General features: G+C 49.3%; 1 protein-coding gene across 4 annotated transcripts in view; it reads left to right on the top strand.

Moving 5' to 3' along the window:
• Positions 1 to 361: 361 nt before the first annotated feature.
• The window catches only part of IL1RAP (interleukin 1 receptor accessory protein), a 51055-nt gene continuing 26918 nt past the window's right edge, over positions 362 to 24498 (top strand). For 2 of the 4 annotated variants that reach the window (XM_054639277.2, XM_077183999.1), the window contains exons 1-2: positions 362 to 689; positions 16591 to 16658. In XM_054639277.2, coding sequence (XP_054495252.2) covers positions 16592 to 16658 — 67 coding nt within the window. In that variant the 5' untranslated portion in view covers positions 362 to 689; position 16591. Of the gene's footprint in view, positions 690 to 711; positions 999 to 16590; positions 16659 to 17167; positions 17301 to 24498 lie in introns of those variants that run through there. The other 2 variants (XM_077183997.1, XM_077183998.1) reach the window with 2 other exon arrangements.

Raw genomic sequence — 24498 nt, 5'->3', positions numbered from 1 at the left:
CAACAATTTCAGCCTCATCAAGGCTGTATCTGTGCCAGCGATCGAGCAAAAACGGTGCCACTTCTCTGGACGAGGTGGCATCAGAATGTCCAGGGAGCCCTGGGAGGAAATCACCAGGAAGGAACCCCAGCACACCAGAGAGGAGAATGGGGAAACTTCACTTTCCCAGGGGGCAGGCGGCCCGCAGAGCGCTCAGGGGCTGCGGCAGGGCTGTGTCCGCCAGCCCTCTCCAGCCAGAAAGCGTCCAGGACGTGTCCAAGGGCTCCGGGCCGGCTCCAGGGGCTCCGGGCGCCTCCCGCCCCCGGCAGCTGCCGCCGGCAGGACGGCTCCGGCCAGGAGAGGGAGCCGTGGCCCCGCGCACCCCGCCTCGCACCCCGCCTCCCCCGGCCGGGGCCGAGCCGGCAGCAGCGGAGGGACGGAGCTGTGCCTGTGCCTGAGCCTGAGCCTGAGCCTGCCCTGCCCCGGCCCCGCTGCCCCGCAGTGACCGCGGCAGGGCCGCCCCGAGCGCCCCCGGAGCGCGGCCGCGGGGAGAGGGGCGGGCGGGGCGGAGCGGAGCCGGGGGCGCGGATCAGGCACGACGGCGAGGAGGAAGAAGAGGAGGAAGAAGAGGAGGAGGAAGAAGAGGAGGAGGAAGAAGAGGAGGAGAGCGCGGCGCGCCGGGCACAGCTGTGCGCTCCCCGCGTCCTCAGGTGAGCCGCGCTGCCGGGGGTGCGCGGGGGACGCCCGTGTTCCCGTAGGCGTGGGCGTGGGCGGGAGTGGGGACAAGGGAGCCTGTCCCGCCCCGCCCCGGCCGTGAACTTCCCGCACGCGAAGGGAAAGTTTGTGTCGGAGGAGGCGGATTCCAGCCCCGGCGCGGGGGGAGCCGGGCGGCGGCGGCGCGCAGCCGGCAGCGGCCCCCGCTCCTTGGCTGGCACGGGGGGAAGAGGAAGGAAAGAAGAGGAAGCGCTCGGGAGAGCCCGAGGAGCAGCGCCCGGCGGGCTACGAGCGAGGGAGGACAGGTGGGCACGGTGGGAACGAGCGAGCGAGCGGGGCCGCGGATGGGGGAGCGGAGCGGAGCGGGCGCGATGGGGCCGGGGACCCCGCGGACCTCGGGGGACCCTGGGCGATCCCGCGGTGTGCGGGGACCGAGCCGAGCCGCGGGACCGCGGGTTCGTGCCCGCCGCTCCGGCGGCCGGGCCGGCGATGCCCCGGTCCCCGACATGCGGAGGGATTCGCTTCAGTTCGCTCCCGTGTGCCGTGGAGATCTGGGCATTGCTGGCTGGAGCGCTACACGCGCTGGGAAATGCAACTTTAATTTTCATCCGGATCGCAAATCCTTGAGCCTCTGATAGCTGCTCTCTGCTGTCAGACGGGTCTCTGAAATGGAAGTGGGGAGAGGAAGGGGTCAGGCTTAAGCCGTAGCCGGGAAATAAAGTGAAAGAGACGTGCAAGAAAACCGACTGGAAGCGATTAGATGCTGGCAGCAAGATGGCCTTTGCTGTGTTTGTTGGGGGCAGCTGCCCTCTTATGTGAAGCAGGTTTTTTTTTGTTGGTTTTTTTTTTTTGGGGGGGGGGGGGCTGTGTGTATCTGGAGGGAAACTGGATGGTTTCCTATAAAAGAAGGGGAAAAAGGGAACCATCAGTGCTTCACTATTTCGGGTGTCCCTTTTCTGTGCCAATGCTGCTCTCCCCTGTTACAGTGGCAGTGCTTGTTCCTCACTCTGGGCTGGTTTCTTGCAGTGTGCCTGTACAGTGCTTGGCACAACAGAATCCTGATCTTGGGGCCTTGGGATGTCACAGTAAACTGGATTATAAATGCCTTCTCACATGCACACTCTGTCTTTTCATCCTGACCTCTGCTTTGTGAATAGCTGGTTATAGTGCTTGGATAAAATTCTGGTTGGCTTTACAGATCTTTCTTTTCTTATAAAATGATGGATTTTGTTCCATGCATTCCGTTTTTTTTGTCATAGGAAAGGCTTTTCACTTCTGGATTTGTCAGATTGCAGCAAGCTCCTTGTATTATAAAAACACTTATCTCCTTCATAATTAAAAAGTATTCTTTTCCTGACACTCCATTTTTAACTGTGCCCCTCTCGGGCAAGCAGAAGTGTCACCCAGCATACTCTTCCAGGATTGTGAGGTGTTATTTATTAACTGTACTGTGGAGAGTCCATATCTCATAACTTAGAGGGTCATATATAACAGGTTGCTTTTGACAGCTCTGGAAGATTTACTTGCTGTCTTGTATTCCTTGCAGGAAAGGCATCCCTTGTTTTCATGGAGAGCATCACTCCAGCCCACAGGCTCTCGGGTGGGCAGGCTTGGTGCTGGAAAGGCTCCTGCTTTCTGTCTCCACTGCCTGCCTGTGTGAGCAGGAGAGGGCAGGCAGAGAGGATTAAACTCTAAAACCCAGATATTCTTCCCTGGAAGTAGGCACGGTGTTGCTGCTGGGATCACCTTGTTTGGAGGAGCAGCATCCTAAGGATGTGGGATAATGAGGGACATGGAGAGTAAGCCTGAGAGGACTTGGGGTGGTGGAAGCCTGCAGGGCACTGCAATGACTGGAAATGTTGAGCTGGGAAGGTGGGAGCTGCTGCATGAGCTGGAGGAAGGGGCTGTGGGGTGAGAGGTTGTGTTTCTGACTCCATGCCTCTGTGCAAGGCAGAGCTGCATCCACACAGCCCTGGGATTGTTCTCCATGTCTCTGATTCTAGCTTGAGTTCAAAGTGTCTGCATTTGATATGATGCTTGCTGATGTCTGTCCATGCCTCCCAGAGTGCAGAAGGTCCTCTGATCCCTCCAGGGTGTGGAAGGAAAGCTTGTGTGTGAACACTTCTGGGCTCTCCCCTCCAGACTCTCTTGGTCTGTGCAGGTATTCTGCATTTGAGCATGAGCACATGCAGTGGGGATGAGCACTGCCCTGCTCTGGGCTCCAGCAGCCTCATCCCCAGGGCCAGGTAGCACTACCCTAAAACACCTGGCACCACAAAGCACACACAGATAAGAGAGACCCAAGAGGGTGGCAGGAGTGGTGTAGCAGCCTGAATACTTGGAGGTGTGGGAAATGCCTCCCTGCTGGCCTCAGAGCTGTAATTTTAAGCTCTAAAATAAGCATTCAGGAAGAATAAGGCAGAAAGATTTTGTCCTAGCCTTATTCCTTCAAGACCTGCATGAACCAGATGCCAGTTCTAGGGAGGAAGAATTATATTCTTTATTCAGAATAAGAGTCCAAAATTTGAGTTTTTATTCCTTCTTCTCACTTCTGCTTGGATTTCTCTGTTGGCTATTTTGGCAGGCACATGATTCATATTTCTTTCCCTTTGTGTGTCCTGGGTCCCCTCTCTTGTCAAGTGTGCTCCCATTTCAGCAAGACTCTGACTTGCACAAACTTGCCATAAAGCCCTTGTGGCTGGTGGTGTGGGAGAGCCCAGCCTGGCTCTTAGAGTGCAGGTTGCATTAGCCAGGTGGACACTTTGGAAGATTATATCAGCATGTGAATGCATTCATGTCTTTTTTTCCCCTTATCATCCAGTAATGGGGAGTGCTTTGGGAATAAAAATAGAAATAGGGAAAAGCCTATATAAGCTGAAATCTGTGAACAGCGCCACGTTATCTGGGAACTCAAACACGTTCTCCAGTGCAGCTCTGCTCTCCTCCTTCCTCCTCTCTCTCTTGACACAGCTCATGGATTTCAGTGTCCCCATGAGCAGAGCCCGTGTCCTCTGTGCTGCCAGGCTGCTGCAGCCTGCCTGGTGCCAGCTCTGTACCTGGAGGGGAGCTGGAGCATCTCTGGCTGGGCACAGTGGGACAGATGCAGAGGCAGAGCAGGCTCAGGTGTGCCATGCCCTTCTCCACACCCTGCAGGAGGCTGGGGGCTGTGTGCAGGTGGGGCCCTGCCAGCCACGGTTTGTGGCTGCTTTGTTCTGCTCCACCACCAGCAAAACGTGCAGCTGAGATTCCCTGCTAAACAGGAACAAAGCAGCTTCTTCTTTTGGGAGGTATTTTAGGATTTCTGCCCCCCCAGCAGTGCTTTTGCCAGGCAGAGGGCTAATCTGATGTTTCTCAGCCACAGTGCTGCTCTCTGTGAGGCTTTTGCTCGTGACTGAGCCAGATGAGCTCAGAGAGAGGGCAGGGAGGGAACTGATTTGGGGAAATTGCTTCAGTGGTGCCTGCCCTTTGGGGAATTTCAGTCTTGGTCACTGTGTTTACTGTGTTCAGCCTCAGAGGCCCCAATAAGACACATGCACAGAACATGATATTCATAATTTTGGAGTCTGATTTTACAGATAGTAAAATACAGGAAAACAAGTGTACAAGTGTGTGTATTTTGTTATAGGGTTCTCTAAAAATAGTTGCCTGTAAAACAGTATTTTCACTACAAGTGAAGAATCACTGTCTTTAGTCAGTCCTTTGTTAACCTAACAACTCTCAGTTTCATCAAATGGGAATATATCCCCAGGAATTCCTCTGACAAAGGCTTCCCCTGAGTCTGGATGATTATCCAATTACAATTTAAAGAAAATTACAGCAAGGATAATTGGCTAAAGATAGAAGTATCTGAGAGCGTTAGGGAAAGAGAAGGAGAGAGTGAGAAAGTGAGAGCTTCACTTTCTCATATGAGTAAATGAGAATTATTTCAGTCCTTAACTTTTGCAGTGAGTGGATTCAAGGTCCCTGGTGTTTGGATCTCCCTCCCTCTTCCTCCCTCTTCTCTCCCTCCCTCTACTCTGTCTTCTTATGTGTTGACTTGATATTTAGATGAAAAAGTTACATTGATCCTTACGGAATCTTTTTACATTTACATGTGTTAACAAAATGAGACTGTTAACTTAAACGCTCCATTTGCAGCAGAGAATAAGAGATTTCCATGAATCCTGGGCTCAGTCGGGGAAGTGGTAGGTGGCTCCTTCTCCTGGGAGCACTGGGAAGGTGCCAGAGAGCCATTAGCTTGGGAATCCCACTCAGAGCAGGGCCAGAGGAGCTCCCAGCGCTGCCACAGAAGGAGGCCCAGTGCTGAGCCTGGCAGGAGCCCTGCGTGCCCGGCGCTCCCACCCGTGTCCATCGCCCACAGCCCTCAGCGGCCCTGGCTCGCTTCCCACCTGCTTCTGAGGCGTTTGAGGCTGCCTGCAGGCCCCCTCGCTCCTTTTCATCGCCGAGAGCTCGGTGAGGCCAGGCAGGCCAGGCTGTGCTGTTTAACCCTTGCAGCGCTGGCCCAGCGGCTCTCGGGGTGCGTGTGGGAGCTCCTGGTGCAGCCTGGCAGTGCCGGGTCAGAGCATGGAGTTGGGTTCCCGGGACAGCTTTGCTGTGCTGAGCTGAAACACAAAGCTACAGCGTGAATCATTCACTCACACAAATACTGAAGGAGCCTCTTCAGCTCTACTCAGCCAAGGTGTTATCAGAATTAGAAGAGGGCTTAAAAAAAAAATTAGTAAAGAAAAAAGAGTAGGTTTTAATACCTCTCTCTTTATCTGGGAAAGCTGCTGGGTTTGCTTTTGTTTGTTTGTTTTCCTCACAGTTTTCTTTAATCCCTTGCATTATTGAAATAAAAGTGTGGTGGAGTATCTTGCCTCTCTTAGGCCTGATGCTGTTTGTTTAGAGGGATGCGAGATTTTTCCAGCGTTCTGAGGAAGATTCTTAGGTATTTGATCAATTTCTGTGCAAAGGCTGGCAAGACTGGGACTTAAATGTTTATCCTTAGTGCTGACAGGATGTTGTGGAGTTGTTTAACTGTATATTTGTAACAATTATGCTGCTTGGCAAGAAAGACATGTTTTCTTCTCAGAGAGAATTTTTGTTGGTTTTCTTTTTTTGGACTTTTTCTGCCATGAGTTGTGGTTATAGCTGCCTTTCTTTATCATTTTACTTTTTGTTTTAGATGTAAATAAAGAGCTAATTACAGTTAATCTCAGTGCAAAGGAATGAAATTTTAAAGCATGAAAAATAACACCCATCTGTTGGATTTGCAGTAACATTTTGGGGTTTGCCTTCTACTTGGAAGGATGCCAAAACTTATCTTGCTCAATTTAAAGTTTTCTTTGCAATATTTAAACTGGATTTTTAATAATTTATAAAAACAAACAGAAAGGGAAATAGCTTTTCAAATTATGTTTGGTCATGTTCTTTATGTGGTGGTTTGCTAAAATGTGAGCAGCTCTAACTGAAATGTGCCAAATTCTATAGGAACAGGTTGAAGACCTTCTGCAAAAGCATCCCTTTTTCATAGTAGTGCATTGCATTTCTCTGTTTCCTGCTTGCTGGGGCTCCATGTGCCCAGCTAACCATCCCCAAAATGACTTGTTCCAAGGGACCTGTTCCTTAAGTAGCTACTATTTAAGATAGGCTCAGAACCCTGGTTTTTTGTGGTGGGTATGTGTTACTTTTAGCTCCATCAGCTCCACTGACTGTTGAGCTCAGGGAATTAATCTATACTTTGCACTCATATGTTATCTTTCATCTCAGCATCTCTAAGCACTTTAGAGATATTAAGATGCACTGCTGTGGTGTGAGATGGGGAGAGGCTGTTCTAAATGTGGCTGGGGAAACAGAGGCACAGATTTCAGAAGCCTCTACTAATGCACTCAGTTCAGGGGCCAGCCATTTATAAGTTCTCTAATGCCTGATCATCAGGGAGGCACCACAGTTTTTCATGCACTGCATTTGGTGATTGATGCCTATATACAGATTTCATGTTTATTAGCCAGAAACTCATATTTCTACCCTAAACTAGAGAGTGTTTTAAAATCTTCAACCTTAGGGACTTACAGGAGCCTAGTAAGTGGCAGTGTAAGGAGTCCAAATTCCAAGTTATTTTTTCTCAGGTTAGTCCTGTTGCAAAAAGTAAAACCTCACCTCCCTCCCACCATAGTAACATCCAGAGCCCCACCTACATGAATTTATTAGCAATCTGTTGAGTCAAAGCTCTGAGATGTGTAAAAAAATACTTAATTTGTCAGTAAGAGGCATGCAAATTCACTCTAATACAAATAATTGGATTTGTTCTGTTGAGAAATAGCCCCTCTTCCTTCAAGCACAGATACCTCCAGCCCTTGTTTTTAAGAAGGGATGTGGGTAGTGGGAGGAGGCTGTTGCTGCCCAGCTGGCAAGCTGTGGAGGTCTTGAGGGCACCCAGCCTCTCTGAATGAGCACAGATGTGCTGCTGGATCCCACAGATGTGCTGCTGTAAAATGTGTTACTCCAGCAAATTGTGCTGGTTGCATTTGATTTGAGCTGATGTGTTGGAGTGACTGAAGGACAGAACTCAGACTCCACTGGAATAACATCCCAATGGACTGGGATGGGATTTCCCCCATATCCATTCTCTTGAGAAAATAGCCCCAATGCATTTACCTTTCTCCTCCTTCCTTGTCCTCCCCCATGTTGCTGTGTGGAGTTTTGGGAGCTGGTTAGCTCTGGATCCTTGGGAGGTTTCACACACACACACACACACACACAGAGTCCTGACCCCATGGAGAGGCAGAAACGCTTTTCTCCGGGCTGGCTGTGTCTTCCCTTCCTCCCATTGCACAGGGGAGCTGTGCCTTGCCTTTCAGCCCTGTTGAATAGTCCAGGAGGGTAATGTTGCTCCCTTAGCATTTTTTTTTGCCCCCTTATCTGTCAGATGCAATGACTCTGTAGCTGCTGGCATGAAGTGTCAAAGAGCAGAAGGGAAACTCAACCCAGCTGTGTTGGTTTTTGCATGGCCCTGTCTCCCTGTGCTGTTGGTGGGAAGGAGGGGAGGGGTTGGGGGAAAAAAATTGTTTTAAGGGCTTTCTTTTACTTCTCATTATCCTCTTCTGGCTCTGCTAGTAATAAATTCATTTTGTACCTCTAAGCTGAGCCTGTTTTGCCCTTGGAGTGTTTTTTCCTGGTCCTTATCTAAACTCATGAACCCTTCATTAATTTCTCCTCTCCTCTGCCCAGCTGTGGCTCGGGAGGGGAGGGTGAGCGAGCAGCTTTTGTGGGTGCCTGGCACTGGGCCAGAGTCAAACCACGACACCAACTTCCCCAAGATACTCAGGGATTGCTTCCTCTCAGTGCAAAGATGGGAGCCAGCCCAGGGCTGGGGTCAGCACAGATTTGAGAATGTGAAGGCATCTACTTTCTGGCATTGAAGGTGCTCAGAAATGAACATTTCAGAGGCTTTTCAGATTTTTTGGCTCTTTGCAGCAGGACTTTAGTGCAGAGCAGCATTTCCTTGTGTCTCTGCACTCGTAGCCTTTGGAAATGTCAGCAGTGCGTGTATTGCCTTTTGTTTGTCATTCAGCTGGAGAAATGAATTCATTGCCCTTGTGAGATCAATCATATTCTCCCCAAATAATTAATATTGATGACAGTCACAGTATACTGCTGCCTGCAGCTCCATCTCAGCTTTCCCACTGTGTGGGTGCTGTGGGTCACAGAGCAGATTTTCTGACAGGAGGCTCCTGGACTTCAAATTTCAGGGTGCTGTTCTTTGAAGGTTGAATTTCAAGATGCACTGATGGGGCCAGTGCAGGCAGAGCCTGAGCAAGTTCCCTGTGATGGTGCAATCAAATATTTGCAGAGGGAAATGTTAGAGACATGGGGAGCAAAAGGAATACACATCACAGGGGGGGGAAGGATTGTCTCACTCTTGTTTCTCTTCTCCTCCTTTTTTCTGTGTGTACACAGCTTTTTCTAGTCCCCTTTGCAGAACTATACTATGCTGGCCAGAAGGGGACAGGTATGCAAAAGAAAGCTGCTCTGATAGTCCCCAGGAGGACCAGGTGGGTGGGTTGGGAATGTGGAGGGCTGGAAGGACCTCCAGAGAACTGCTTTTAAGTGAGGTGCTGTCTTGGGGGCGGCTGGTAGCTCCTGGGCTTTCTATTTTTATATTGCTTTAAATTGATTGATGTGTAAAGCACACTTGGAGCAGCCTATCTGAGCTGCAGGACAGGGATTGAAGCATCTTGATGTCTTATTCTTGTTTGCTTTGACTTGTAAGTTTAAATGGGATTAAATCAACATGATTAATATAAGTACCAGGTGTGGAAATGCTGTGTGGCCCAAACTTGAAAAAGAAAAACTCCTCTGGCTGGCTTTTACCCTTGAATATTTTGCTCATCCCAGGATACCCAGAGTCACTTGAGGAAATCATTCCTCTGGGAGAGATGGGCTTCCCCACTGGCAGCAGCACAGGCAAACCTGGCAGTGCTGGAGACATTGCAGCTGCCTGAGGGGTTTGTGGCACCACAGGAAAGCAGATTGCTGGGAAGGGAAGGGAAGGGAGAGACAGTGTTGTGCTCTGGAGCATGGTGGTGCTTGGAGGATTTTGGTCTGTTGTGTCCCTCTCTGGAGGAACAAGAAGGGAAGGATGTTGTCTGGATATGGAGCAGCCATCCTGGGAATCTGGTGCTCAAGCACTTAGTGGGAAGGAGATGAAGTGAAGGAGCAGGTATGTAGCTGCCAGCAAGGGCTTGAATTTAAGAAAAAACGCTTGGAGTGATTTTGAACTGCAGGCCTGTTGCAGGTGGTGCTGAGCAGGGCTGGTGCAGCCCCTGCTGTGGCACTGGGGCTGCAGGGCTCTGGCTGGGCTTGCAAGGAGACTCCTCCTGGGAAAGCTGCTCTGGGGTTTGAGAGTCCTGGGCCTGTCCTGAAAAAGGCATTAAGCCCATCTGGAAACCTGCTCAAATCTGCATTGTGTTCTCTGGATTTGGAGATTTGTGCTGAGCTGGCTTGGGGCTGCTGCTGTGCAATCTGATGCAGAGTGTGCATGTGCTGCTGTGTCCACTGGGGCACTGGAGCAACCTCCCAGGGAGGGAAGTGGAGCTGCTCACATTGTAAAACCATTAAAAAGGTCAGGAGGCAGAATGTATAAATTAAATGCTTCTTGTCAGATGTCTCCAAGTGTTCCATGATAGTTAATTGGAATTTTTCCACTGAGGGGGGATCTCACTTTGGATTCCTTGGGTCTTCTCAGGTCTTTGGGCCACACTGATTGCAGATTTCCTTTTTTTCTGTGCAAAGATTGGTTTTTCTCAGTTTATTTGTGGCAGCACAATATTGTGTGTGTTTCTCAGAACTCTCCCTTCACTATAACACAACTGTCCAAAATAGAAGCATTGTGTCTGCCTTCATGGAAGATCTCAGCTCTCTTTGAAGCACGGTTGGAAACTTTTCATTCCCTGGCTATTCACACATGAAAAGTAGACTATCTTAGCTGGATACCTTTTGCTTGAGCACAGAAGTGCTCTTGTAGCTCAGTGTTTGAACTGCTCAGTGGCCAGCGTGGATCCATTTGTAATCCATGCTGTTTGATTTTACAGCTGTGGCTCTGCTTGCCCCTCTCCAGCCCACTCCACAGATCTCCAGGCAATAGTCCTAGCTGCTTATTTGACTTGTCCAGGTGTGCATATTTTGTAGAGGTGACAGAGAGCTCGTTTATTTTGGCTGCATGAAGTGTAGTGTGCTCTGCCTGCTAAATTGGTGGCAGAGCATACTCAGTGGCACCCTGGACTCCAGCAGAGCAGTGTGCAAAATCTGTAGCATTTCTGCTTCTCCAGGTCCTGAGAGGACCCCAGGAGAACTGCAAAGGGAAGCAGGGGATTACAAATTTATTCAGGTACATTTTCAAGCCCCCATTCCACTTCTCTCCACATGCCTAGATTACACTTCTTTCTTTTGTCAGGGTGAAAAAAACCCTTCTTCCTCTGAATTCTCATTGTTAGCATTAAATCTGCTGAGCCAAAAGGATGCCAGGAGATGGTATGTAAGTGCCAATAGCAAATCACAAATTCCCTGCCTGGAAATCTCACCTCCATGTCCCAAACATTGGCACTGGCAAATCTTGCACTACCAAGGAAGCTCCCAGGAATGACTCACTGTGAATGAAAGTCTCCACACTTTTTCCCAAGCCTCTGAGCTTGAGGGGGGAGGCTGCTGCCAGCTCTGCCCTGGGGAGCCCTTGGTGCTCCTGGAAGGGCAGCCTTGCTTCTGCAATTTGTGCTGCTCTGTTGAAGGAGAAATAGCTTGGGATCACCTCCCACGGTGACTCTGGAGCATCAGTGCTGAGCTTGTTCATCCCCATGTTGGGGATCTTGTAAAATGTCTTTATTAAAAAGCCATCAGGCTGCAGCCCTTGGCCTGGATGTGCAGGCAGGAAGCCAGGGAGGGGCCGTGGTGGGTGACAGGCAAAGGGAGCCCCACCTTGGATGCCTGGTGTCATGTCCTGAGCTGGCTGAGCCACTGGTGAAGAAGACTATTCCCAGATTTTCTTGTTGTGTGTTTGGTTTTGGTTTGGTATTTTTGTCCTCCAGGGTGCTCAGTAGCTGTGGCTGTAAAGCTGTGTGCCAGTGGCCAGGGCTGGCCTAGCAAGGCAGAAAATCCTTTGTGCTGGTGACAGGAGACACCTCTCACCAGGGCAACTTTCCATCTGACCCCCACTAGTTCAATTCTTGTTCCCCTCTGCAAAAGCAGGTCTGTAATATCTGCTGTGATTCTAGCTGGTGAAAAGCTTTCAGGCTGCCCAAATTTCAGCATTTCCTGTGGTTCTGATGACATGAATTAGTTTTGTAATAGAAATATTTCAGAACAAATTCCTCTCAGCCTGCTGTGATGTCAGGCAGGCGATGGCCTGGTGAGAGCAGCTGCCCTGGCACAGGTGGGACTCCAGCACTGATTTTGCAGGTCCCTTAGGTGTGCCACCAGTAGATGCAGTGACTGGGTCACACTTATGGCTCCTGTGATGTCCCTGATTGCAGGGCAGGTTTCAGCTCTGCTTGATCCCTGCTGAGATGTGCCTGGCTGTTTGGGAGCTGCTGCTGAGACAGCTTGGGCTCCCTGCCCTCAGGAGGGATGTGAATGTTTTATCCAAGGACAGCGCTGGGGCCCTCTGGTCACTGTGCTGTGTTTGAAGTGCTGAGCGTGGCGTGGCGTGCACGAGAGCAGGGAGAGTGCTGCCAGCTGCTCTGGGTGCTCATCATCAAACTGCTCTGGATTCCTCCCTGCTCCCTTCCTGGCAGCTGTCTGGGGATTACAATGGTCATCAATGTGGTTATTCCTCCTGGGCAGTAAAGGCTGGACTCCCAAAAGCCATGGCCTGTCTTTCTGCCCAGGGGTCACATTCTGTTCCTCTGGACGCTGTCCCTGGCACTGGCCAGCTCTGTGCAGGACACAGTGGGACCATGGGCACCACAGCAAAGGGCAGTGCCAGGCAGTGCCCCCGTGGCCTCTGGAGGAGATGCAGGGTCAGGGAGACGCTGTGCAGGCTAAGTGGCACCAAGATGATTTATGCTACAGTAATTCCTCCTTTTGTCTGACTTACCCCTGAACATACTGAAAAGCAAAAGTGTTTCCTGGGGGGCTGAAGGGCCTTTTCCCATTTTCCATTAGTGTTTTTGCTGTTACTTTTCTGCAGCTGCTTTTTCAGGCTGCCCTTTGTCTGCCTTTTGGATTCTTTGAATTTACTTGAACTGTGCATCTATTTTTCCCCATAAGGGAGCCCAGCAGACTCATTGAGCAGCCTTCTGCAATGCTGCAGTGGGCTGATGCAGGGACCCAGGGCTCGTGGGCACCCTGTGACTGGGAGCAGAGAGCTGAGCCCCTTTCCTGAGCCCCAGCCCTGCTCTGAGCCCATCAATTGACCTCTATCTCCAAGTCCTTGTGGCATAGAACCAAAGCATTTCCCAAGCTAGCCCACTCTGGATTTTGCCAACCTTCCCATGTCTGTGTCCCATTTTTGGGGGCTCTCAAATGCTTTTGAGTCGGGACAGAATTACAGAGAGAAAATACTATGCAAAGCGTGCTTTGGCTGAAATTATTTATTTCCTCTTTCAGAAACTGCTTTATTTTATACTCCCTTTCAGTCAGAGCACTTAGTGGCAAGGTTCTGAAGGGCGCTTTTGTTCTGCAGGCTGTAGTGTGACTTCTCCATGAAAAGCAAAAAACCTATCAGCTCTGCCTAGAGGCTTCTGGTTAGGAGGGACAAAGGCATTTTTCCTCAAAAATGCAGCATTGTTCTGTAGAATTGGTACAGTGTCTTTGAGAATAGGTGTGCAGTAGTTACTTTGAGTGCAGTTCTCTTTGTTAATTACTTGACATCTGTCTTTGGTTTTATAATTGCTGGTAGAGTGCGTGGGCTTTGCAGAGTCCGTGCTGCTAAAGGCAGGAGGGAATGATGCCTTGCTGAGGTCTCTTTGGCAAGGGTGTTTTATTAAAAGGTGTTTTAAATAAAAATATTCATGTATTTTTCTGACAGAAAAGCCACTTGTGACCAGTATAAAATGAAAAAAATCAGACTTTCCACCCCTTTTGATGTTAAGAGCATGAGACACTTCCATGATCGTGCTTCCCCCGACCCCACTTTTCTTTCCTCCTCAGTAGACAGAAGGTGAAAGTTGGTAGTAAAAAGTGCTCTGGAAGGAAAAGGGAACAATTTCTGATTTGAAACAAAGTGAACAGTTCAAGTTAAGTTCCTTAAAAGAAATTCTAGCAAGGGCTGTGACGGATCATTTTCCCTAACCGCTCTATGAATTATTATTAAAATGTTAATTTATGGAGACATTAAGAGCACCTCAGAGTCTGTTGGTCTCGTGAGAAGTTCCTGGAGTGCTGAGGATGTATCAGAGCTCTCCAGCTGCCTCCTGGCTGCTCTGATTGCCTGCTCTCTAGCTGCAGTGTGATTTCTGAGCTGGTAAGCTCTCCTGCTCACTGATTTTATTCTCCTTTTCCTTTTATTTGCACTGGGTGGATGCAGCTGGGAGATGCCTTCTGCTGCAGCCTGGGTTTGCCCTCCCTGGCCTCTGGCTCCTTCGGTTGCAGCCACAGAAGCTGGTGTTTGGGGCAGTTCTACAGAATTGCACAAGAAGTTCGTCAGACACCGCTGGAATTGCATCACAGGCAGGAAAAATGGCAACATGCTCTGTCCTGTCACAAAACACAGAGGCAGGTTGCTGGGAAAGGTTGAGAAAACTCTTCTGTTTCTGGCAGGACCAGGGTGGGTTGTAGTGCTGTGGTGTCAGGTTCTTAAGGGCATTGCAAAACCCACCCCTCTCTGCAGCAGGATGCAATACTCGTGTCCTGTGTCACCACAGGACTGCTGTGGGAAGACTTTTTTATTTGGGGGGATATCACAGGTTTGGGGCTATTTGGGTTTTGGAGTATTTTTGAGTAATACGTGCCACAGGAACAGGGCTGGGCTGGCAAATTCTGGCATGGTCAGGGCATCCAGGAGGGGTGTGATGCCTCCCCTTGACCAGCCCTTGACTCTGTGCCTGTCCCTTCCATGGTCCTTTGCATTTGTGTAGAGTGGAGCAGCCAGGGCTGTGGTCAGCTGTGTCCCTTCTCTGTAATGGAGAAATTGCTGTAATCTGACAGGCTCTGTGTCTGTCTGTCTCCACTGATAAGATCTCTGGAAAGCCTGGAATGAACCAGAAGTAAATCACTCTGTGTGTAAGGCTCCTGATTTTATAGCTGGGTAGAGCAAGAAAAAAAGGATTTTCCTACTAGTAGGCAGAGCATGGAAATCTTGGATACCTTGCTCATGGGAACCTGTGAGAGTTGAAAGGAGCACGTTCCTGTGAGCACAGCTAATGGATGTAAATATTAGCTCACTGCAGAGTTCATGTATCACCCAGTGAAATGTAGTAGTTTATTTTGGCCTCAGGCCACGCAAATGGCCTTGCTCAATACAAGGGAAACTCATCCAAAGTCCATAGTGGTTCCTGCTTGCTTCAGGGCTGAATTCAGTCTGATTTGTGCAAAAGGCAGGAGAGAGTCGCTGGAAAATAAGGGTGAGTTAGGACACACTGTGCATTTAGCTAATGACAAATGGAGAGGGAAGGAACCATGAGGGATCTTGATTATGGGAATGATTCCCTGCCACTCTTTATACCCCCTCTCTTCAAACATCTCAATTACCAAAAGTTCCTTAATTCCTACCAGGAGTGCAGCATGTTGGATCTCTCTGTCCAATCTGATGGCATAAAAATATTTTATCTTTCTTCAGCATTTCCAAGGGGTGGGAGTACTTAATATTGTTTCTTCCCTATGGAGTCTTAAGTAACATTGGGAGCTGGTTGTAGGTGGCAATAGAGAGAGGTTTGATAAGGAGCTGGCATTTCAATTTGGAAGAAGTGGTAGGAGATGATCAGCCCTCTCAGCTGGACCCCAGGGGAAAAAAACCCTCACTTCCTTCCTTGCTTCTTGACCATTCTTGAAAGCCTGATGGCTTCTGAGGCAGTGTGCAGCCCTTTCCATGGACTGTGCAGGGAAGAACAGGCATGCTTCAGATTTCCTTTGTCTCTTTGAGATGAGCCCAGCAGAGGGAAGGCATCGCACAAAGGCTTTTCAGATGTAAGCCCTGAAAAGGAAGGATTCAATATCCGCTGCTGGGCTTTGAGTAGTGCAGTTCACGTGTCCCATTCTTGTTAATCTCTGCAATCTGTGCAGTCTTAGGTGTTCTCTGCCTATGCTCAAAGCCCTTCTGTGTACTGCATATATTCTGGACAGGTTTTTGAGGGAGATGTTTAAGGGAGCTCTGTGGCTTCTCCCCCCACACTTTTAACACACCCTGATGGAGCAGGTTTCTCTGTCATCTCATGAGCACATTCCTGACAGTATCACCATGCTCATTACTGCATCTGCCTGGCAGAGCTGAGATGCTTTGATGAAGTTCAGCCTTTTAACCATCTCTTCTCCCTTTGTGATCTGACAGCACACAGGAATATCAAATGTGACCTTAACCCCTTTAATGAGAGCATCTAGTAGATGTCAGTTTTCATGACTACCAGCTTATAAATTGCATCCTGAAAAACCTAGAAACAGAGGGATATTTAATTCCAGTGAGTGAGCAGCTCTGAGAGCTGAATGCCAGATACTGGAGTGGGCAGCCAGTGAAACTCTGGCAGTGTACATTTATCTCAAATTACAGAAAATTGTGTTCTGTAGTGGGAATGGAAAAGTTTGGGATTGTTTTTTGCTTATCACCGCTGCTTAGAAAGTACAGGCCTTTGTTTAGATCCTTTCTGAAAAGTGTACAAACCTGGTGTTTGTTTACTCCTGCGAGTTCCAAGGAGGGTTTGGCTGGGAAGGGCTGGTGAGGCCCTGTCTTGCCTCCACTGCCTGGAGGAGCAGGCTGAAGCAGGCTCTGGCAGCTGGCCCCTTTGCAGGCCACTGACAGCACACCTTGCCAGTTGGGACTGCTCTGGTGTGCCTGTCCTGTCAGTGTCAGACACACATTCAGTGCAGGTGTGCCACAGCCACTGCGAGCGCTCTCTGCACTTGTTCTTAGAGATGACCAGAAGGAGGTCTTTGCAAAGGACCTTCTTTTGGGAGTCAGAGCTTGGGATTGGTAGCCTGCAAACATCCATTTGACTCCTTGTGCTCCTGATATAGCCCATTCTGGTGACTTAGGTCAATGAGCTGGGCTGTCCTCTTCAGAGCCATCACCTCCCAGGCTTGGCAAGCTGCCTGCAGGCAGAGTGAGGCTGCCATGAGGGTGCCGTCCTTGAGGAATCTTAATGAAATAAAACAGGGATGTGTCAGAATTAAAGGATCACAGGGTGAATGGAGGAATAAACACACAGAGTTTAAAAATGGCCTGCAGAGGTAAAACAGTGTCAGATAACCAGGTCTGTGTGCTTTGTCTCCCAGGATGAAGATGGTCAGTGTCCTGCTGGTTTCCCTCTGGCTCTCCATGGTTGCCCTCAGCAGAGGCTCAGGTAAGGACATGGCATGTGATGGACCTTCCCACTTCCCGTGCAGAGAAGGAAACTGTCTGCAGTGAGTTTTGAGCATTTGCAGTGTTTCTGGATTAAATGGTTGTGTATAAAATACTTTAGTAAAATGCATGGACACAATGTTGGTTCTGGGGGGCTGTTGTACAGTGCTCTGTGTAGAGATGACCAGTGTGGTATGAAGAGGTGCATGAGCAAATAGCAACAGCACCTCCACTAAAAGTGCTTTCAAACTCCAGCTGTCCCTTTTGTCAGTATCATTGTTGCCCTTCTGTGAGGGGTGAATCCAGGGCTTGGCCCATGGAGCTGCCTTGTCCCTGAGCTGCAGGAAGGACCCAGGCTTGAACCTGAACTCTGCTATCCCTGGTTGGATCCAGAGAGGACTGAGATTCAGCTCTCCAATTCTGACTCATGCCTTAGCAATGCAAGGGGAGAGGGGAACTTCTAGAGTAAGAGGAGCTCTGATACCAGTCTCACTGAGTCACTTTCCTGACAGGAAATATGTTGTCATGCTCGCAGCTCCTCTGGCACTCGTTCAGCCCAGCTCTTGTGAAGAGGCAGATTGTGCATGTCTCGGCTCCGGACTTCCTATTTGGGGGTGGAAGGAGACAGCATGATTTGCAGGAGGCAAGTGGAAAGGGGGAGGGAGGAAAGAACAGGAGCTGGTTTTATGGGGGGAGATGCTCAGAAATAAGGGCTGTACAGGGGTTTGACGAGTCCCCCCATGAACTCTTGTCCCTCTGCGATGCTGGCAGACAAGCAGTTACAATTTACCCCGAGCAGATGAACAGCTCTTCTGTCATTCTCTCTTGGACCACACTGAATTATTGTGGGCCAGACTCTCAACGTGCACTTCAGCAAGGTTCATCTCAGTGCAGTGTTCATTGCAGAGGCTGAAGCCTGGGAGGTTTTTTTCCCTTGGGCTGCCCAAGGGCTGCAGGCACTCACAGTAGGCTGTGATCTTTAGTGGGGGATGTCCCATCCTGGCTAACAGGGGAAACAGCAAAGGAGAAAGAATACATGGCCTAGGTCTTCTCCAGTGAGCCCTAGGCAGTAGGAGTGTGTGGGGAAGGAGGGGCCCAGGGACATGGATCTCAGCTGCTGGCTGGGAAAATCCCTGCTTTGCTTGTGCTTCTGGACGAGCTGTTCTGCTCTCCACCAACGCAACATCCTCCTCCTGCTGAGGCAGCATTACAACACCCCACGTGCAGTCATCTTGGGATTTTGCAGAAATGAGAGGTAGGTGCAATTGAATCAGGATTGCCCAGGAAATGTTAGAGCAGCTCTAGAAGCTAACACAGTTGGCTGGGAAGAAGCTGATTTCAGAAATGAGCACCCTGGCATTTGGATCACACAGGCTTGTGCCAGTTGATCTGGCAGAACCAGAACCTTCCATGCATTTCTGCAGGGCATTTAGTACTTTTTAAACATACCTCCTTTAGCAGAGATTTGTTGTAAAGGGTGGCCAGAACCCTTGTAGAGTGCTGCAAGAATGTAAGTCAAGCCTCAATACGTGAGACACGTGATCAGTTAAAATAACACTTCTCCTGCAATTCCACTGCAGTGTATGCATTTAATTTCCTGCAGGTCTGTGGGTGTCAGATCCACTCTTCAGTTCAAAGCTTCCTTTTTGTGCCACAGACTTCATAAACTGGTTTGGGCTGTCAGGATGTCCTTTGTTATTCATGATGGGCTTGGATGGCTGTTTGTACTTGGATGGAGGGGCAGCCGTCTGTGCAGCCCTCTGTTTCACTGCAGGGTTTCCTGGGACTGGCACCAAAAGGAGACTGGAGCTCGTTTCACCCTTGCAAAGTCATAAATACACAGCAGTATGGTAGGGTGGCCTTGTTCTGGAAATGTTTCAGCATTTGGGCTTGCTTTTCCTTCTTGGAGCAGGGTGTGTAGGTGGGGGGAGCAGAGCTGAGCTTATCTGGAGTGAATGCAGAAGGGCTGTGCACAGTCTACAGCTGCCCTGGTGGTCACCAAACATCAAGCAGGGCCTTGGAGATGGGTAGCTCTCACTGGGTACCCTGGTTCCTGGGATATTTAACATATGTGGCTTGGTAGGGATTTCTCATTTCAGCTGAGTGCCTTTCTGTGCTTTGAGCATTAAGTCATGTAATGCTGTATTGTTGGGACCAGCTCTCTCTGCAGCCCAAGCTGGACTGAGGAAGGCTGGAGGCAGGGACAGGAGTTGTCTTGTGGTTTGCTGCCCCTTTTCCTGCCTCTGCCATCCTTCCCAGTGGAGCAATCTGGTCAGCAATACTGACCAGGGACTGCCCAAGCCAGGGGTACCAGCTCTGCTGAGTCCCAAGTTTTGTGAGCTTACAGAGGAGGTGAGGAACCATCACTTGCTAAATTTCAGCTCTAAAATACCAGCATTGCTCTGGCTGCAAGTGGCCTTTCCATCCAGTTAAGCCACCGTGGCTGTCAGTCTCTCTGGCAGTGTGTCAGAAAGCTTTAGCATTACTCTTCCCCCTGCTTCCTACTGGAGAGACAAACCCACAAACTTTATTTCCCCTCCAGATTTTGCCTACAGCACTGTGGCTCTAAACATCTGTTCTCTGGGCTCTGCTGTTTCTGCTGCGTATGGAGGCTGGTGCTGAAACAAAATCAGTTGCTGAAAGGGAGGTGCAAGCTGTACAGGGGAATAAATGTGATCTGAGTAGTGTAGAGTAAAAGATGCAGAGCCTGAGACTGAACTGGTGCCTGAGTCTTCTGTTTGCTCACGCTGAACATGTGGGCAAATCTTCTCCTGCTCTTGACAATATCCTGACCAGCAGTGCGTGGAGTGCACGAGTGCATCACTCATCACCTTTGGGTCAGTGTCTAGTGGTAGTCAAGGTTTTCTGCTTTCCCGGCCTAACTAAGCCATCCTCAAGATGGGACTCATGTTGTAGGATGCTTAGTGAACCCAAATGTTCTGATAGCCAGGGAAGGATAACAAAAACCCATGGACCTGGGTCTGGTTGTACAATAGTTTCTTTGGCACTGCTGAAGTCATATAAATATACACTGGCTTACAAGAGATGAAAAACTTCTCAGACAAAGAACGTAACAGCCACTATGAATGCAGAATGAAGTTGTCTCCTTGTTTCTGAACAAAGCTGGCCAGTGTTAGATACCAACTTATAAATAAGATCAGGCTGTAATTGTGCTTCTTGTTCAACTTTTCCCTCTCTGCTAACCAGGCTGCTCTCTCACCCTCCAGGAGCTTTTGTAGCATGAGGGCTGGGGAGATGACCATGGTTGGGAGTACTATCTTAGGGGATTGCAAAAGCAGAATATTGCTGCCAGGAGAGGAGGAGCAGCCTCATGCTGATTATCTAATGGACCCACGTAGTTTGAGCAGGTCCCTGCTGTGCATAAATAGCCCTTTGGTGGGGGGAATCATCATGTGTGCATAGGAAATGCCTCTGTAGCTCCCTTGGGGGCTATCAGACAGGCTGTGTGGTAGGATGAGCCCAGGACTGGGCCAGAATGATACCCCAGCATGGCAGGCAGTGGCTGGAAGGCAGCCAGGAATTTCTCTCCTGGGAGCTTTATTTCAGGCTTTGCTGTTATTTGCTGGATTGTGAACATGTCTGTTTACACTCCCCCATATCAGAGGCTTTCAGCTACTTTGGTTTTTGATGGCTATTGATGTCATCAATGCTTTTGGGTTCAGGTGGTGGTTGGAGCAGCCAGGAGCTCTTGTTGCAGTGAGAAAGAAACAGAGGTCTAGCTCCAGAGGTCAGAGCCACTGCCTGCACTGTCTCTCCCGAGTGCTGAACTGCACTGTGGATCTCATGCTTAGCAGAGAGAGAGAACAGTTGCTTTTGGCCAGGGGAAATTTGCAGATTAATAAATTACTGTCTGTAAAACACTTTGAAGATGGAAAGCCCTGTGCAGCTCCTCAGGATTATTACTACATGGCTCTTACTCTACTGATGGGGTTCCAGTCGCCTTATTTTCCTTATGATTTGTGACAGCCCCAGAAGCTGAGAAGCTTATTTTAGTGTGTAAAGTCAAAAGAAAAACAGATTAAACTGCATTATTGTTTTCTAAAGAGACTAAATCCCTCCCCCACCATCATCTCCTGGGATTTCCTGACTTCCTCCTACTCTTCCAATCTCAGCTTCTTGCTGTCCTAATTTAGGACGTGATTTTATAACCATCCATACCCATCTGTGAGCTACTGTGGTTGTAGAAGTTTATGGCACTTGGGGGCATGAAGTCATTGACACTGAGGGTGTTGCAAGCTGCACAGCCCTGGAGTGGATGGAGATAAAACCCGTGGAGCAGAGCTGACCTGGGTGCAGATGTGTCCCCACAGCTGCCAGCCTCTCTCCACACCAGCCAGAGCTGTGCCCACTGAGGAGATAAAACCTCAGGTCTGCTTCTTGTCAGCTGAGGAAACGGGTTGTGAGGGGTGAGCTCTGTGCAGGCATCATGGGGTGACCTCTCTGCATTGAAGTGCAGCAGTGTGTGGAGGAAAGCAGCCCTTTCTGGCTGTGTTGCTGATACAGCATTGAACAGTCACCTTTGCTCCTGTGTGTGTATCAAACAGGGCATCAGGGAGCTGTCCTGTCCCCCTGTCACAGTCACAGGGCTGTGCTCTCACTGTCAGAGGTTTTGTGGCACCCAGGTGGCTCTGCTGGACTCTTAGACCCTCGTAGTGCATTTTGCTGCCTGCTGTGTTTGTTTGGTTCCCATCCTTGTCCAAGGACAGCTGCTGCAGCATCTTTGTAATGCAGACATCCCTGTGGGATGGGCAGGGGAGAATTGCTGAGTGTATTTTAAAGCAGGCAACAGAGCACCTGGCTAAGTGCAGTGACTGGGCTGCTTGGGTTTAGCTAAGCAAGCCTGTTGGCAGAGCCAGGAGTTTAGCCTGGACCTTGTCACGTCCCAGTGTGGTGTCCCAGGCACGCAAGAGCCTCTGCCAGCTTAAGGACAGCTCAGCAGTGATGCTGATCAGATAAACCCCCTTTTCATGCTGCCTCTCCTACTTTGCAATGGGGTGTTCCATTTCCTGTACCTCTCCTCTTCCTATGCTGCTCTGCTTTTCTTCACACATAAATTTTCTCAATGAAATGGCATGGAAAGTAGCTGTTTGCTCTTCTTATCCTTCAGGGAAGCAGTTCATGCCCCTACCTTTATCGTTTTGATCTCAAATTTAAAGAAAGCCTCCAGAAAAATATGTCAAGCTTGCTAGAGAAATCTGAATATAAATTTTTTTTGGTTTTTTTTTTTGGCCCAGTTGCTGGGGGTAACCAAAATACTCTGCCACATGCAGTAAACAGCTTTGTGCACAGATAGAGAGTGAAGTCACAGTGCTCACTGTGGAGGAGTTCTAAGAGACACAAATAAGGACTACCCAGTGTTACAGGCTGTGCTTGATGAGATAAGGAGATCCAGAGTCAGAAGCTCTGGGCTCCATTACAGAATCACAGTTTTTTTGGATGTCTTGCTTTGGCTGCTTCCCCTGAAGTCAATGGTTTATGCAGTCAGCTTGTTTTCCATGACTTTGGCAGAGGCAGGTTTTCACACCTGTTTAAATTAGACATTCAGGGTCTAAAGTTAATCAACTGCCATGTACAGGTGCTTTTCAAAACTGAGCAGAAGGTCCTTTTCCTTCTTCTTTTCTGAGCTGTCCTACCTATTCAAATGATAAAAACACTTGGGGGGAGAGAGAGAGACTCCATCCTAGTGTGCAGCATCCAGATGTGAGGCTTCTGTGGGGGCATCACAGCTCAGTGGCAACACAGCATGAATATGATGGAACTTGGGAGAAGTGTAAAACCATGTCACCAATGCCATCACAGCAGAGCTACATGGATGGGGTTGGGCTGTGTAGGAGGTTTGTGCCAGGACCACTTCCACCTCCTTGCTCTACTGGAGAGGCTGTGGGAGGAAGGCAGTGGGGTTATGAGAGGCCTCTTTGGATGCATTTCCACTGGAAGTGAGATTACAAATTTCTGCAGAGTTGGCACAGCCTCTAGGCTGAGCCTCCAAGGCAGCATTTAGCTACAACCAGTTTCTAGGTGTTCTGTGGCCACCGTCACTGCTGCAGAAGTAGTGAAAGCAAATGGTGAGAGCCAACTGATCTTGGCTGGGCCTAACCCAACTTCTGCGTCATTCCCACCCATCTCAGCGTGTTTGGTTTGTGCCTCTTCTCCCAGTTAAGGGCAGAGCTTCTCATTTGTTTTGTTCTATGCTTCTATTCTTCTACCCTGTTGTGTGGTCAGATGGGACGCTGCTGAGCAGAGAACACAGCCAGGGAACAGCCAGGGGTGGTCTCGTGCAGGGTGTAAAAGGAAGAATGCAGACACAGTGGGGAGAGTGGGTGCTCCTGGCACTGACATAAATAGGAGATTCACCCACACATGGTGCTGGCCACAGCTGGTGCCTCCTGTGCTCACAGCACGGCTTCTCCATTCAGCCTGGCTTCCTCTCCTTCCTTCTCACCGACTGAGCTTGAAAGATGGTGGTGAGGAGATTTTTTTTAAGGGTAGTAATGATTAATTCTTGCTTAATTGCTTTGTGTGATCAGCTTTTTCTGCCTTATTGATGCTGATCCGTGCATCATAACAGGCTGGCCTTGCTGTGCCCCCTGGGTACAGGCTGACTCATACCAGCTTTGCTTTAAGGTAATGCAGCAGGGACAGATGAAGAAAGTAGGAAGCTGTTGGGATATGACTTGGCAGCCCCAAAAAACCAACTGTGTCATGGGTCACAACAAAAGAAGTGTGGCCAGGAGGTCAAGGGAGGTGATTCTGCCCCTCTATTCTGTTCTGGTGAGACCCCATCTGCAGTGCTGAGTTCAGCTCTGGGATCCCCAGCATACAAAGGACATGAATCACTTGGAATGAGTTCAGAGGAGGGCATGAAGTTGATCTGAGAGCTGAGCACCTCTCCTATGAAGACAGGCTGAGGGAGTTGGGGCTGCTCAGCCTGGAAAAGAAATGGCTCTGAGGAGCCCTTAGAGCCCTTCCAGTACAGAAAGCTGCACAAGGACTTCTCACAAGGGTGTGTAGTGATGGACAGGGGAGGATGACCTTAAACTTAGGGAGAAGCTTAAGGAGAAGCTTTCTTCTTCCTTGATATTAGGAAGAAATTCTTTGCTGTGGGGGTGGTGAGGCACTGGAAGAGGATACCCAGAAAAGCTGTGGATGAGCTATCTCTGGAAGTGTTCAAGGCCAGGTTAAATGGGTCACTAAGAAATGTGGTCTAGAGGGAGATGTCCCTGCACCTACAGCAAGGGTGTTGGAACTGGGTGATTTTTAAGGTTCCTTCCAACCAAATCATCCTATGATAGTACAGCCCCATCTGATGCTGCAGCTGAAGTGGTGTGAGGAACAGGGATCATTAATCTGGCAGCACTGATGGCTTTGTGTCCTGCTGCCACTGCAGGGTCCCTGTCTGCATGCAAGGAAGGCCCCCTCAAGGCACATGAAATCAAGGTGGGAATCTTTATCATCACTCTTCTGCCCTGCCTGCACTTTGTCTTCCAGTTCTGGAGATGGATGTTTGTGGCTTCATTTCTCTTCACAGAGAAAAGCAAGGCACAACTTCTCAAGGATATTTCTGGAAATCACAGCGAGGAACCTCAGAGAAAGAAAAAACAATTCTTATCTCAATTGCTGCTCCTCCTGTTCACAAATGGAATGCATTGTAGAAGATTATTTACCTGGAGGGAATTAGTAATTGGATTCTGGTGTGAGTGTTTTGATTCATTGACCCACTGAATCCAGAGTGTGTGTTGGGACTGTCGGCCGGCAGTCACAAGATTCTGTGCAGCTGAGTGCTTGTGCAGATTCAGTTTACATGTAGTGTAATATAGTAT

This window comes from Agelaius phoeniceus, chromosome 10 (genome assembly GCF_051311805.1).
Source record: "Agelaius phoeniceus isolate bAgePho1 chromosome 10, bAgePho1.hap1, whole genome shotgun sequence".
In the NCBI taxonomy this organism is placed as follows: Eukaryota; Metazoa; Chordata; class Aves; order Passeriformes; family Icteridae; genus Agelaius; species Agelaius phoeniceus.
The sequence above is the reverse complement of the archived record's forward strand: the minus strand, read 5'-3'. Positions and strand labels throughout refer to the sequence as shown.